The sequence below is a fragment of the Neomonachus schauinslandi genome, chromosome 2, assembly GCF_002201575.2.
Source record: "Neomonachus schauinslandi chromosome 2, ASM220157v2, whole genome shotgun sequence".
Lineage (NCBI taxonomy): Eukaryota > Metazoa > Chordata > Mammalia > Carnivora > Phocidae > Neomonachus > Neomonachus schauinslandi.
Genome location: NC_058404.1, coordinates 18,715,730 through 18,730,916, shown reverse-complemented (window position 1 = coordinate 18,730,916; position 15,187 = coordinate 18,715,730). Strand labels below are relative to the sequence as shown.

The 15,187-nt window shown below is 41.3% G+C and overlaps 1 protein-coding gene across 1 annotated transcript; it reads right to left on the bottom strand.

The window, feature by feature from the left end:
- Positions 1-8,104: 8,104 nt before the first annotated feature.
- On the bottom strand, positions 8,105-13,513 carry TRIML1 (tripartite motif family like 1). The gene is made up of 6 exons (XM_021694174.1): positions 13,088-13,513; positions 12,750-12,845; positions 11,530-11,760; positions 10,597-10,619; positions 10,317-10,414; positions 8,105-8,655 (listed from the first exon to the last, which is right to left on the bottom strand). The coding sequence occupies exons 1-6, from the start codon at positions 13,511-13,513 to the stop codon at positions 8,105-8,107; spliced, it is 1,425 nt and encodes a 474-aa protein (XP_021549849.1).
- Positions 13,514-15,187: the final 1,674 nt, after the last annotated feature.

The window sequence follows — 15,187 nt, the reverse complement described above, 5'->3', positions numbered from 1 at the left end:
TGAGAAGGCCTTGGTCAAACTCAGAGAAGCAGAGAGCAGAATGCCAGTTGCATGAGCTGGGAGAAAGAGAAATGGGGAGCTGCTCATCAGCAAGTATAAAGCTTCAGTTATACAAGATGGTTAAGTTCTAGAGGTCTGCTGTGCAACATCATGGCTATGCTTAACAACCCTGTATTGTACACTTAAATGTGTGTAAGACACGGATCTCGTGTTGTGTTCTTACCATAATAAAAATAAAAGGAAAAGAGGAAAGAAAGAAAAGAACAGGGAAATGGGGCTATTTTACAAGATACTTCATGAAAACATGTAATTTAACCACTTGGAAAATATAAATCAGGTTTCAAGGAAAGAAGGAAGGAAGGAAGGAAGGAAGGAAGGAAGGAAGGAGGGAAGGAGGGAGGGAGGGAGAGAGGGAAGGAAGAAGGAAGAATCTTGAACTCCAGAGCATTCCCTTAAAAAAATGAAGAACATGCACGCTAAACTCCTACTCAACATCTGCTCCTGCAGACTGGGACCCAACCTGCAGTAAGAAGCAGCCACTTTTTGGAAAGCTTTTACTGAAGTACAGTTTACATACAGAAATTGGACATATAAATTTCCAGCTCAATATATTTTCACAAACTGAACACAAGATGTAATCAGATAAGCAGAGAACGTTTCCAGCACCTCAAAAGAGACAACGCATGTCACAGTTACTCTTTAAAATGTCTAATAAAATTTTAACTGCATGTAACAGTTTTTTAGATGGATGCAAAGAGAAGAAAGAAAGAAAGAAAGGACAAACCTTACATGATTTCCTAAGATAGTGTCCAGAGCTCAAACGAACGAAAAAGAGATTTAGACTTTAAATGCAAAGCTTAGAGTATTATATGTAGTATAATATTGTTCTCAATATTTATGTGGCTTAAAACTGACCGGTGAGTAATGCTCATTGATAGAAAAGGGCTAGTTATAAAATAAATAGGATGTATGTAAAAGCAGCATGAGTCCCTCCCGATGAGCCTCGAGCGTGTCTCTGACTTCCTCGGGGAAGCAGGTATGTGGTGGGGCGGTATCACTAAGCAGCCATCTGGCCCCGCTCTGTGCCTTCTGCAGCTCTTCTTGCTCATCTTTCACCTCTCCAGCTGCAGAAACAGAGTCCAAGAAAGCCCTGGGGAGATTCTCTTCTCAAAGCAGGTTTACAGAGCCCCTTCTTCATTTCCCAGAAACTGGAGACTTGGAAGACAAGGAGAATCCAGGGAAGGCAGAGTGGCAACTTGAAGGGGAGGGTATGATTTGAGGCATCAAGAAGGGGTGCAGAGAAGAGACTCTGAAGAGAAACTAAGCTCCCTCTAGGACTCTCCCTTTACCACACTCCCCTCACCACATATCACACACACACACACACACACACACACACACACACACCCCACAGAACTACATACCATACACACCACACACCACAGACACAAACATAGCACACTATGCACACATCACACACACCATACACACATACCACATACCACAGACACGTCACACAACACATAACACCACACACACCAAATATCACAGACATACACACCACACACACGCAACACATACACACCACATATCACATACCATACACACACACATACACACACACACACACCACATATCACATACCATACACACACACATACACACACACACACACACACCACATAACACAATCTGCTCACATTCCGCACCCAGTGGGCAATCTGCCTCTCCTAAGCACCCTGGACATTTGTTTCTCATCTGGATGGTGAGCAGATGACCCAGACGCTCTGTGAAGAGAGGCTCTCCCTCACCAAAATGAAATCAAACAGTGGTGGAGGAAGAATTTCCCTTTGAACCAAGAACTTGTGGATCCACCATCACTATGAAAAACACAACCCAGAAAGAAAATAACAGCTCTGAATATTGCCACTTATAATTCAGAAGAGTTTACTATTTCATGAACTGGAGGAATCAATGAGTTAAATAGAAGGCAATATTTGAAATGCTCAAGAATTTTTAGGAAAACTTCCTAAGGGATGAGGAGTAAGAACTAAAATTAGGAATTCCAAAGGACCAGCAATATGCTTTGAGGTAGAGCTTCCATCAAGAACAGAAACCAAGACCTCAAGGGCAGGAATGCAAGTAGGAGAAGGCAATATTTGGAACTCAGATATAGTAAGTTCATGGTCAGAACAGTAGGAAATAGAGCCACGGAAAGCAGTATTCAAAAATGCAAACGAGTCCGGCTAATGTAGATGCCAAAGCTCAGAAAGGACCTATTAACGATTTACATCTATTTCATAGTTATACATTAAATTAGGCAGTGTTCTGAATATAAGTGTTATGCCATTTGCTGCAACAGTCCCATGAGGCAGATAGGCTGTCGACCCCAGGTTGCTGATGAAGGCAGCGAGGCACAGGGAGAGTATGCACCTCGCCCAGGACTGTACAGGTAGGAAGTGGTGAACCTAGGTCTGGCTTTACTGCCTTTGCCCATTGACTCCGATCCAGCCAACCCAGAGACAGACACACCATGAAAATAGGTAAACTGTAGCCTCAGGCCCTTTATTGTCTGAGACCCTTTAAGACCCTAGACCTAATGTTAGACTTGGTAACTTTTAATCATTTTATCTTAAAAATGACTCCCCTCATTTGTATAAGCTTCAAGCCTTGCAAAAGTTGGTTCCTTCCTGCCAGGTATCAATAAGAAAGCTGTTAATAGGACATCCCAGGTGAGTCGTAAATCATGTTCCCGTTCTTTATAGAGTCCTGCGGTGGGGGAGGGGCAATGCTTTCCAAACTTCTCCATGTTGTATCACACATCTAACATGTTTTTATATGTTTATAACTGTTTTTATAAGTTTTTTTTTAAACACATCTAACATGTTTTAAAAGGAGGAAGACATTCGCAGCTGGTGGTGACCATTCCAAGCCCACCCAAAGGCTGATGGTCTCAGTGTCTCAGGACACCTCTAATCTCCTGGAGCACCACTGAGTGAGGTAAGTGAGGAAGGCTGCTGCATCCCCCGTTCCTCTGAGTACAGTGCTTTAAGGGCTAGCAGAACTAATGATTAGCAAAGTTCTTACCAGGTCCTCAGAGCCCAGAGCAAAGGGTGTGAGATTGCCAAGGAATGAAAATGAGATTACTACCGTAAAGTAGTTTTTATTTTTATTTATTTCCCATTTATTGTATTAATTTGCTTTTAGGTTTTTAAGTCCACAGTTAGTTAACATACAGTATGATATTAGTTTCAGGTGTACAATATAGGGATTCACCACTTCCATACAACACCCGGTGCTCATCATGACAAGTGCACTCCTTAATCCCCATCACCTATTTCACCCATGCCCCCACCCACCTCCCCTCTGGTCAACATTGGCTTGTTCCCTGTAGTTAAGAGACTGTTCCTTGATTTGCCTCTCTCTTTTTTCCTCTTTGCTCATTTTTCTTAAATTCCACATACGAGTTTTTGAAATCATATGGTATTTGTCTTCCTCTGACTGACTCATTTTGCTTAGCATTATACTCTCCAGCTCCATTCATGTTGTTGCAAATGGTAAGATCTCACTCTTTTTTATGGCTGAATAATATTTCATTGTGTGTGTGTGTGTGTGTGTGTGTATATATATATATATACACATATATATATATATACATGTATACATATATACATATATATACCACTTCTTCTTTATCCATCATTAACCGGTGGGCATTTGGGCTGCTTCCGTAATTCGGCTATTGTAGATAATACTGCTATAAACATCGGGGTGATGTATCCCTTTGAATTAGTGTTCTTGTATTCTTTGGGCAAATACCTAGTAGTGTGATTGCTGGATGGTAGATTAGTTTTATTTTTATAATTTTAATATTAATTTACTTCAAAATTGGGTAATATATGCTCACAAGTGTGAAGGTCAAAAGGACTTTCATAAAAGATAAGAAAACAATGCATAGATGTTTTCTTTTCCTTCAATTGAATTTTATGTTAACACTTTCCCCCCTAAAATAGGACACCTGTTTGGAAATATTTTGATGATTTTGGTGCCAACGTTTTCCATATTCCACACAAGGTTTCTGTGGCTCTTCTCTCCTCTTTCTAATAAATTGCAAAATGGTAAGGGTCAGGAAGGGGGAGGACTAAAAAAAATTCATCATGCACCGTGGATTAATTGCTTTTCTGTGTTTTCCCCTAATCATCACAACACATACCTATTTTCCACGTTTTTGAGAAGAGAAAACAAAGGCTCAGAGAGTTAAAAGAATCTGTCAAAGTGGAAACAGTTACCTTGAGGTGAAGTTAAGTGTTCCAGCTAAGGGCTATTTATTTCAAAACCCTAGCACGACTGCCCAATTCCTCCCAGGATGGTTTTTTTTTTTTTTGAAATAAATGCAGTGCTTCTGGCAAAACCATAGGGCAAGGGGAAACACGTTCTCTCACTTTTCTCAAAACTGTGTGTCTGCATCTTCAGTGTGGAAATGCCAGTGAGTAAAAGCTTTCGGACTACCTGCAGTGCACATAAAACTTTTGTAGGGGAACATATAACCTGCAAACATGACTGCAGGAGACATATTGGTGAGTAATTAGAGATACACCCAGAGGTTTATGTACATGCGCATTCATCACAGTGTCATTTATAATAGCTACCAATGGAGAACAATCTAAATGTCCTGCAGTAGGGGAATGATTAAATAAATTAGGGACATTTATATAATGAAATATTACTGCCATTAAAAATCATATTTTCCAAGACATTTACATTTAATGCACAATCCTATATTATTCCTGGATACTGGAAGACTTAAAAAAAAAGCCATAAAGAACATTATACGGCTAATTGGGAAATTTTTAATATGGATAATTTACCAAATAATATCATTTGTTGAATGTTGAACGTAAAAATAAACGTAATTTAACAAAATGGGTTAATTCTTAGAAAATACATGCTTATATATTTAGGGATAAAAAGTCATATTTTGAAGAAGTATAAGAAGCTCAAAATATAAAATTAAGATATTAATTTTCATGTTGCTTAAAATATATATGCATAGAAAAAGACTAGAAAGACACACACCATAATATAAGCATTGGTAATCTCTGTGTAGTGAGATCGTATGCAATTTTTAAAATTTTATCCCTGTACATCTTATCATTCTTGAATTTCTCCCTGTGCATATAACTTAAAGGTGTGGGAACAGATTAATAGTAGGTCCCAGTAGGAAAATTCAAGAATAGAGAAAGGTTGATTGGGCACATTGCTCAGTTATATCACTAAGAGGGCCTTGTAAAGTAATCCAAAGTAATATGAGGTGCCGAAGTAAGTACTGGAAGCATAACAGGTCAAAGTTACATTGTTGGGGAAGAGTTAATTAGGGCAGGAGGGTAGATAAAGTCCTCATTTGAAGAGTTAATGGAGTTTTATTGGTTAATTAGATTTCAGGGCAAAAGAGGTATAATATTTTACTTTATTTTTGTTATTTTATTTTTATTACTATTTTTAACTAGGCTCCATACCCAGTGTGGATCCCAACGTGGGGATTGAACTCAGGACCCTGAGATCAAGAGTCCGTCGCTCAACTGACTAAGCCACCCATGTACCCCATAATATTTTATTTTAAAGTACTCTAGGACAAGCAAAGATAATTTTTTTTAAAAATGAAATTGCAATCCTGTGTGGGAGATCACTCTTGACGTCCTCTGCCCTCAGGAGTCAACATACCCCCTCTCCTCTAGCCAATAGGTAGAGAGGGGAATGGCCAGGATTCTGGATTCCATGTTGTAATGTGTACTACAAGAGGCTACTTGTGACTTGCTATGTCCTGGGGAAATCTTCCACTAAGGACGGGGTAGAAGACAGATTTGGGAAGGAGACAAGGCATTAATAGGAGGGAAAGGGGATAGCTTGAGTAATGGTGGCAGGTCCCATGTGGGACACCATTCGTATTTGAGAAAATGTCTTTGTCAAGTGTTCAAAGGCAGAGGCAGAGAGACCAGGCCCTGGAACAATGCAAGGGGTGAGTTTGCCAAGCAAGGGAGTGCACCTCTCCATTGCTGATTCCAGCTACTCTCCCTCCCATTCCCACCACCACATCTGCTTGACTTAGAGTTTATGTCGGGGAGCCTTGGGTGAAAATTTTCTTGCAACTTTTTCATGGTGGTCTACGCAAACTCAGCAGGGTAAAAATAGTATAGATTCAATCTTCTCCACACACCTGATCGGAGGCAGGCCCATACAGACAATGATCCGCATGGGATGACTTTGCCAGAGGAAAAAAATTGGCTGGTTTCCTCAATAATACCAACCCCTTTAGGACAAAGGGGAAAAAAAGAAGCTATCACCTCAGTTACACCACAATTTAATATAATGCACATTAAGTTAAAATGTATGACCTGTCTATTCATTTATTAAAATTTTAAAAAATCAATGTGGGTGTTTTTGCAATTGAGAAAGACACAGTCCAAATATATTTGGTGTTTGCTGTTCATGATTTGTTTCTTAGCTTTTTGAGGTGATAAATCAAGAATCAAATTTAATAAATTTAAAAAAATGGGGAACAGCTACAAATTGTTCCAAGAGAGTGTGATTGGTTCCCCTCTGCAGTTCTCTGATTCTAAGTATATGTGATTTCAGGGTGAAAATGCAAACAGTGAATACAGAGAACAGAAGAGGCCATGATTTGGGACCCAAAGTCTAGTTCAGATCTGCTCCCCTGCCTATGAGAACACAAGATGAAGATGCATAAGTCTGAAAGAGAAAGCAGATCTAGGTTAATGAGAAGGGTGAACACCAACCCTAAAATAAAGCCAGTTAGCTATCCTCCCTCGTTTATTTACCTCCCTCCCTGTGATTTTCTATGCTTAGTAACAGATTCAATTATCAATCTTCCCCCAGCTTAGTCTCTCATTTAAAGACCTAAATCTGTGATAAACATTTTTCTTAATAATCTTGGAGTTGTGACTCCTATCAGTTTTCTTGTCTGAGACTGAAAACATGGACAGTGACTTCTGTGAGTGGGAAGAGACAGTAAGGGGTACCCTCTCTGATGGGTGCCCTTCTACAATGTGAGCAAGAAGGAAGAATTAAACCAAACAAACAAACCTGCGGAGGAAAAAAACAAAACAAAACAAAAACAAAAACAAAACCCTGCAGGCACGGAGCACTAAGAATGGGGAGCATAAGCGCAGACCTCCAGCAGAAGGTTATCTGAGACCAGCCAAAAGAAGGTCGGCCTACAAAACTTCTTCACAAACCCTAGCACCTTGGGATGGAGAGTAGACTTGATTTCACCTTCCAGTGATTAAAAGCCTTCCGCTCTTAGCAAGTAGCAAAAGCACAGAAAATAACCTATAAAAAATTCAGTGAAGTCATTTGGCACCCACAGCCTTGATACATTTATTGAAAAGAGACTTTGCTCTGTGATCTTTGAACATATTCACAGAAGGTCCCAGCCTCTTGTGTGTATGGTAACATGAATGATATGATATCCACACCTATATTTGCAGCATTCTGAACACGTAAGCCTTCCTGAGTACAGATACTCCAGACCCCATGGGATGGGAAGAAAAGCAACTTTTCAGTGGAGGCTGAGTCATGAGTCCTCACCAACCCCGAAAAGGAGACCCATGCATCTCCCCGCCCCCAAACTAGCCCTAGCCCCAGCCCCAAAGGAGTTAGGATTGCCCCAGTATGCAAAGCTCTGCACATAGAACAAAGACACATTCAAATAGCAGAGTTCTTCTTTAGAGTCAAATAAATAAATACACTCAAAAAAAAGACATATATTTATAAAACTGGCCTATGACAGTGGGGTCGGGGATAATAAGGGTGCATTCTATCTCTACAGTTTTAGTGACCAGTACATATGTGGGGCAGTCTAAATAATGAATTTGATTAAAGACAGGATGTGATCAGCCTTCTGTGGTGTTGAAAGTTGGTTGTCCAATTTGGCTGTTGATTGTGGCTCAAGTTAATGGAAACTCTTTGGTGGGGGGGGGAGTGGCTTTCCTTTCAGATCACCCGATGTTAATTGTGTCAATGCATTAATCATAATCTTTTGTTGGTCTTAGACCTCATCCTTAGTGAAGGCTCGGGGGCATCTTCCTCAGACAAAACTGTTCAGTGAGCAGATGGTAAGTGGGCCTGTGTTTGTCCCTTCATTTGGGAGGCAAGGGGAGAAGATAGGCCTGAGAGCCTCTTGGAAAGAGGCTGGAGGGAAGCTGTAGATGAGGGACTCATCTGTCACGTTGTAGAATGCTATATGTCCAGACTCATAGTCTAAGAAAACACCAACCTTATGCACGGGCTCTCTGACATGTTGACCTTTCAAAGGTGATGAGACCCAAAGGCTATAATCATCTCCAATTTTTAAGCCTATGAGTGAGAAGAGGTCCCCCGGTGGCTTTGGGAGATTGCCTTTTCTGCTCACTGAGTCCTTGCAAATGCCCACCTCCCACTCAGTCTTGTTGCCCACCTCCACCTCCCAGTAATGTCTCCCACAGGTGAAGATCTGAGCGCCGAGCACAGTTGCAGACTGGTCAAATCGCTCTGGGTTGTCAGGTAAGTGCTGTCGGATTCCTCCATGTCTCACGCTCTTCAGATCCTCAGACAAGACAAGATAAGCATTGGCTGTAGCTGGATCCAGAGTTATGTCTGCTGCAAGAGGAGAAAAGAATGAAACCTCCCTTACATTCTTGAAAACCCTCTTATATATGTGGAATTTAAATTAAATTCTTAGTTTCCAATCCTATTTTTAAAAATATAATTGAGGTGAGTGTGGTGAGGATTTTTGTTTTGCTCAGAACAGAATCTCTGAGCCCTTCTTGCACTATTTCACAAACACCAGGAGTAAATTTCTAAAAAGACGTAGGTGTGAGTCACGGGGATGGTGACATTTAGCCTGCCTGAGAGGGGGGAGAGGAATCTGTGATACAATGGAATGTAAGTTGTTCTGTTTATAGCATAAGTTTAAAACTCAGAGCTATTTATCCACACAGGGCACACTCTGTCATTTGTATTCACTTGAGCCAAGGTGGGTTGTAGTTCCTCAGCTGGAGTTCTTCTGGTGGAGGTCACAGAGGAGGCCTCCAACCGTCACTGACCCCCAAGATAAGACTAAGTGCCCCTACCACACAATTTCATACTTTTATTTATAGATCAAATCCTAATCATCACTCATTATTTGAGATGAATGTCTGTCTCTTCAATTCCACTGAAAGTTCTATAAAAGCAAAGGCAAGCCTGTGTTATTCATCACTGTAAGAAAGCCTAGAACTGAAAAAACATGGTGCGGGGCACATAGTAGGCACTTATCAAATATCTACTGAATCCAAAGCTCATTAGACCTTCCTGTCAAATTGTCAACAAGGTAAAGGTTGAAAACTAAGGCTAACCTGTCTTGGTCTCAGCCAGCCTAAAGACCTAGAGCATTCTAAAAGGATAGTTTGAGGGGCACCTGGGTGGCAGAGTCAGTTAAGCATCTGATTCTTGGTTTAGGCTCAGGTCATGATCTCAGGGTCTTGAGATCAAACCCCTCATCTGGCTTTGCACTGGGCATGGAGCCAGCTTGAGATTCTCTCCCTCTCCCTCTACCCCTCCCCCCTCCACTTCTCTGTCTCTCTCTCTCTCAAATAAATAAATAAATCTTTAAAAAATTTTTTTAAAGATTTTGTTTTTAAGATTTTATTCATTTATTTGACAGAGAGAGACAGCGAGAGAGGGAACACAAGCAGGGGGAGTGGGAGAGGGAGAAGCAGGCTTCCCGCTGAGCAGGGAGCCCGATGTGGGGCTCAATCCCAGGACCCTGGCATCATGACCTGAGCCGAAGGCAGACTCTTAACGACTGAGCCACCCAGGTGCCACAATCTTTAAAATTTTTTTTAAAAATAAAAGGATAGTTTGAATTTTGCCTCATTAGGACTAAAAAGTTTAAGTAGCTTTATGCTAACAAGAACAGAGGTAGAAATGCAGAAACCCCTGAGGAGGTGTGTGTGTATAAGCAAGGGGAAGAAATGGACAAAACAGAACCATAAAAACAAACAAGGGAAGTGCCAGGACTCCTTAGACAGAAAACAAAGGCAGATGAGCCATCAATCGAGTCTGCTTCTGTCTGCTCCAGAGTAGAGAGGGTCTGTGGCTCCAGCCTTCCCTGATGTTTCGTGCTGACTCAGGGTGCCTTTGCTGAGAGCCTGGCACCCAGATAGTGAATAGTCTCTGTCAGAGGAAACTGCCCAAGAACTCAGTTTTGCATTCCTTATAGTATACCCCAAAGTTAACTCCACAGATCCCTGGAGGTTTGACACATCAGGCTGACTTACTGCTGAATTTTTTTAGCATCTCCCTCATTCCAGTGATGCGGCAGAGAGTCAGTTCCGTGGTGGTGGCCTCTGGACACTGAAGCAAGAGTGGCTCAGTCCTGCAAGAGGGCAGAGACCATCACTCTGTGTCCCCTGCACAGACCGCCTGACCTGCCCCAACATGCTCGTTTGGCCCCAACAGCTGGACACCCTCATCCCCACTCTCACAACCTGATCTCCACCGTAGTGCAGCCCTGTAACTTACACCCCTATATCAGCCGGACACAGAATGCACACCTACCTTTCCAGTGTGCCGTTCACATCCTGAGGGTATAAAGGAAAGAGGGTTAGTTTAGTATCAGTGCACTTCAATCTCTAGCAAAGCCAGAATCCAGAGACAGAATCTAATCCTTGGAAATCTCACAGAATCCACTTTCTGTGGCTCTAGAACGCCTTGCGTGGGCGAGCATGTGCTGGAAAAACATCCCTAGCATCCTCCGGGGGCGAGGCGGGGGTGGGGGGGGGCCCTCCTATGAATAGGAGAGGGTTCTCACAATGACTAGGCTAAGGCTGTGCGCAGGGGAAGTGGGTTGTTGGAAAATCACCAAGCCAAAGAGTAGCATTCTGTGGAGCCCGTCGAGGAGGAGGAAGAACTGCGGTTGCATCCAGCTCCCACAGCGCGTGTTGACAAAGGCCCCAGAGAAAGCAGTAGCCCGGGAAGGCGACAGAGCAAAGACGGTGACGAGTATTGGCTCCGTACAGAATACGATCACCCATTAGCTGTTTGACAGGCAAATTTCCTAACTGCCGTGGGTCTGAATTATTAAACGAGTGCCACTATAAACCCGGATCGTAGACAGCAAACCTGTAGTGCATGTAACAGCAATTAACTTCATCGGGTCTTTGTGAAGATGAAATGTAAGGTGGCAGCAACACCTAGGACATGCTCCTTCGACTGAAAATAACTGAAGAAGCTGAAGTTGCAGACAGAGCAGAAATTAGAGTCATCATCAGGCTTGGTTTGGCTAGGTATTCCACTGGATTTTGTTTTTCTCTGTCTCTTCAAGACTTTATTTATACTATAGAACGTTAATTCTTAAGGAAGACTATTTGGGGACCGGAACTTAGTTTCTCAGGGAAATAAAGAAAAACTCACTTTGCGTGGCTTGAAAAAGTATGGGTTACTACATGTTGTTGTTGTTGTTATTCCGTTGATTTTTCCCAATATTCTTACCTCAAACGATTCTATAATGGAGCTCTGACACGTGGACTCTATCTGTTCAATCATTTTGCTCAGGCTTCTTATTTGTTGGGTCAGCTTGATCTCATTGTCCCTTAGTTTCTTCATGTTCTCTCTTTCCTCCTTTTCCAGTAACTGGAGCTGTAGCTGTTCCTCCTCCTTCAAAAACTGGTGCATTTTTCCATATTCTGACACAACAACCTGTTTACAGGCCTTTGTCTCTTCCTGCCACCAACACACGCACACACGCGCACACACACGTGCATTCGTGCACACATACACAAACAGGAATGACATAATACAGTTAGCAGCAGAAATGCCTATGTGGATTCTTAATCCTTACAAACTCCTAGAGTTCTGCTGTGACACACAACATATATTGTATTAAGCAATTGGGTGGATAGTGTGGTATTTTAGAAGGTATGTATGTATACAGTAGTAAACAAAACCAAAATTTCTACTCCCAGAAGGTGTCATTCTAGTGGGGAAAAAATAAATAAATAAATAAACTATGACAGGTGGTGATCCATTCCACGATAAAAAATAAATAAATAAATAAAGGACAAAAATATGAAAAAAGCATGTGTTCATTTATTTAATAAATGTCTGATGAAAGTAGACATTGGATCACATCCAGAAATAAAGATGCACATCACAAATACTCCCATTTAAGAACTCAGTGTATGGGGAGATACACACACATATTTTTTAAATGTCTAACTAAACAGTTAGCTCTTTGTTAGACACCTCGACTTCAAATCTGTGACTAACTCAAGTATTTGTTCAGGTGTACTAACCCAGACTATTATTTGGCCTTAATTCCCCTTTGACTTTATTTTTTTTATTTGCACTCTCTTTTTTTCCCCAAAGCATTTGAGATATTCCTTTTCTATGGATTTTCATCCTATGTTGTCTATAATTTGTAACTTTACAAAATTATAATCAGAGCCATAATGGAGGTAGCCATCAAGTTGTACGGGTGGACCAAGAAGGAAAAAAATAAATAAATAAGCAGGCCTGGGGATGGGGGAATTGTTTTAACTGAGTCTTGGGATTCCCAGGTGGACAAGCAGAAGGAAGCAGTCCAAAATAAGGACATTGTATGTTGTAGGGCTGTGATTAGAAAATTTGTGTCTTTTTCCCCTGGTATTTCACTAAGTATCCCTTTAGTCCCTCTCATAGAATCATCTACAAGAAGTAAGACAGATACTGACCTTGCACAGTATTACTCTCTCCTTCTCATGGGTTAATATAACCTGGGTTTCCTTTCTCTTTTTATGCAAAAGACTTAGGATTTCCTGGAGTTTCTCCTGCAATAGAAACAAATTCTCGTGGCAAATGAGCAGAGCACCAGTTTGTGAAGAAGCCTCAAGGACCAATAAAAACAAGATGAATGGGATCTAACACAAAGGGTGAAGCAGTATCCACACCAAGTTTGTGGTCTGGTGCCTGGAGACCAGTACCCATGATTGTCACCAGTAGAGAGTATTATGGGAATAAGTGATGGAACAGGATTTGTATTCTGAGATTTATATTGAGCAGCCAATCTTACTTTGTGACGCTCCTCAGCCTCACTCGAGGGATACGATCTGCTTATTCCATGACATTGAGTTGAGAAAATGTTTATACCCTGCTTATCCTCAGAGAACACCTTAGTGCCTGCCAGCATTCTCCCATAGCTGTCTTGTTCGCCCTCACTCTGCAGCACCTGGGATCGGAGCTGCTTGCCGATGCCAGCCAGCCTCCCCAAACGCTCATTGGGCTGGAAGTGTGGGCTCTCCAAGGTCCTCCAGCATTCAGGACAAGATAAAGGAGTGTTGTGTTCCTCCCAGCTCCTCAGGAGACACACTAGACAAAAGCTGTGCCCACACTCAGTGGTCACGGGGCTGGTGAAATAGTCCAAGCAGATGAAACAGGTCAGTTCTTCCCTCAGATTCTCCATCAGATCTGCTGTAGACGTTTTCTCCAAGAAGGACATCAAGGCAAGATCACGCCTCTTTTCTGGGATTAGAAAAGTCCTCCCTGACGTTCTATTGTTTTGAGTAACACGTGGGTGATCAGTTGCTATGCTGTTGATACGAGAAACTCTTACTCTCCTCTGTGCCTGATTTCACCAATTGACACATACTCTCCCAACACAAAGCCAATTATGACTTAATGTGGAACCTTTGTACACTGGGTTCATCATCAACCCCAAACTTTTAAGGAATCTCTCACTGTGCAAGCCACATGCTGGATACTGAGGGTACTTGCTCCTAACACAGTTCTCCTTTCAAGAGCGGGCTAGTGTGTGTGTGTGTGTGTGTGTGTGTGTGTGTGTGTGTGTAAATACATAGCACCAGGAAAACATTTAAGTACATTGATTTTAGGTTGGAAGTTTAGGTAATTTGATGTAAGCCAGTACAGAGATTTAAGTTATGATGATCTCTAATAATATCTGAATTGGAAATATGGTCCAAATCTTTTAGAAAACTCCACTAATTGAATCTAGCTGAGCAACTGAGGGCAGAAAATTGTAACATATATTCCTTCTCTCATTAGGCCCTTTTATGTGCTTGACCAAATCCTAAAATCTTTTTGCTCCTTAATCAGGTACTTTGTGCTTTTATTTAATTTTATTCATCCCAACAAAATGAGAATGAGTCCCTTGAAATATTCCCTGACTTTAAACATACAAAGGATTACCAGAGTTATATTTATTGCTCTGCCCTACAGACCATGATACTCACCTCTCTGCTACCGTAGAAAGCACATAAAACATCATTCTTGTTGGAAGTTTCCTCAAGAGTCCACAACACTATGGACTGGATGGGAAAAAAAATTGTACTTTTGTAAAAATATAATTTTGTTCAGTTATTTTCACTCTTTGAAACTAGGCCTTCTTAAAACCCCTGTCAGTTCTTACTGAACAGAAATCCAATGTGCAGACATTTTTAGACCTATGAAAAAATAAATGTATAGTATAGAGACTGTGTACAACGACCACTGAGATTATGAGTGCCTTAACCTGTGAGTTTGTATTGCCATGTGCTCATGAAGCAGTACTTGTCATGGTCCACCACCTGCTGACTGTCTACCAGAAAGTACAAACTGAAAAGCTCTTCCTGGGAGTCGAGCTCGTTTCACCCTCCCATTAAGTTCCTCATACCTTATTTCTGTTTGTAGCCTATTACACTCCAGCATTGACAACCATCCTTGGGTCTCCATTACCCGCACTATTTCGTTGATTCCTTTCTGACTTTCGTGGTTCCCACTGATTCTTCTTTCCCACTTATCTCCAACAGGGTGTTGGGTGTTTTCTTATCTTGAACTTTTGTATTGTAAAAAGAGGTTTTCTGGACTGAAATGGTTTTTTTCCATGTTCCTTCCTCCTAGTCAAAACTCATCTTTCTGAAGTTATTGATCCAAATGTTTTAATCCTATGTCCTTTGTGTAGCATTTGTGAATTACTGAGATGAGAATTTACAAAAAACAAACAATAACAACAAAACACAGTAGAGTTATACTAATTTAGATAGAAACAGAAGTAGCACCAGTTTGGGGTCATGAAACCTCTACTGCTTGGATTATTTCTAGCCTAGTGACTGAGGTACAGCTTCACAATATTGTTTAGGAATTAGTCTTAAGTAAGGGTACTTGCAAAAAAAAAAAA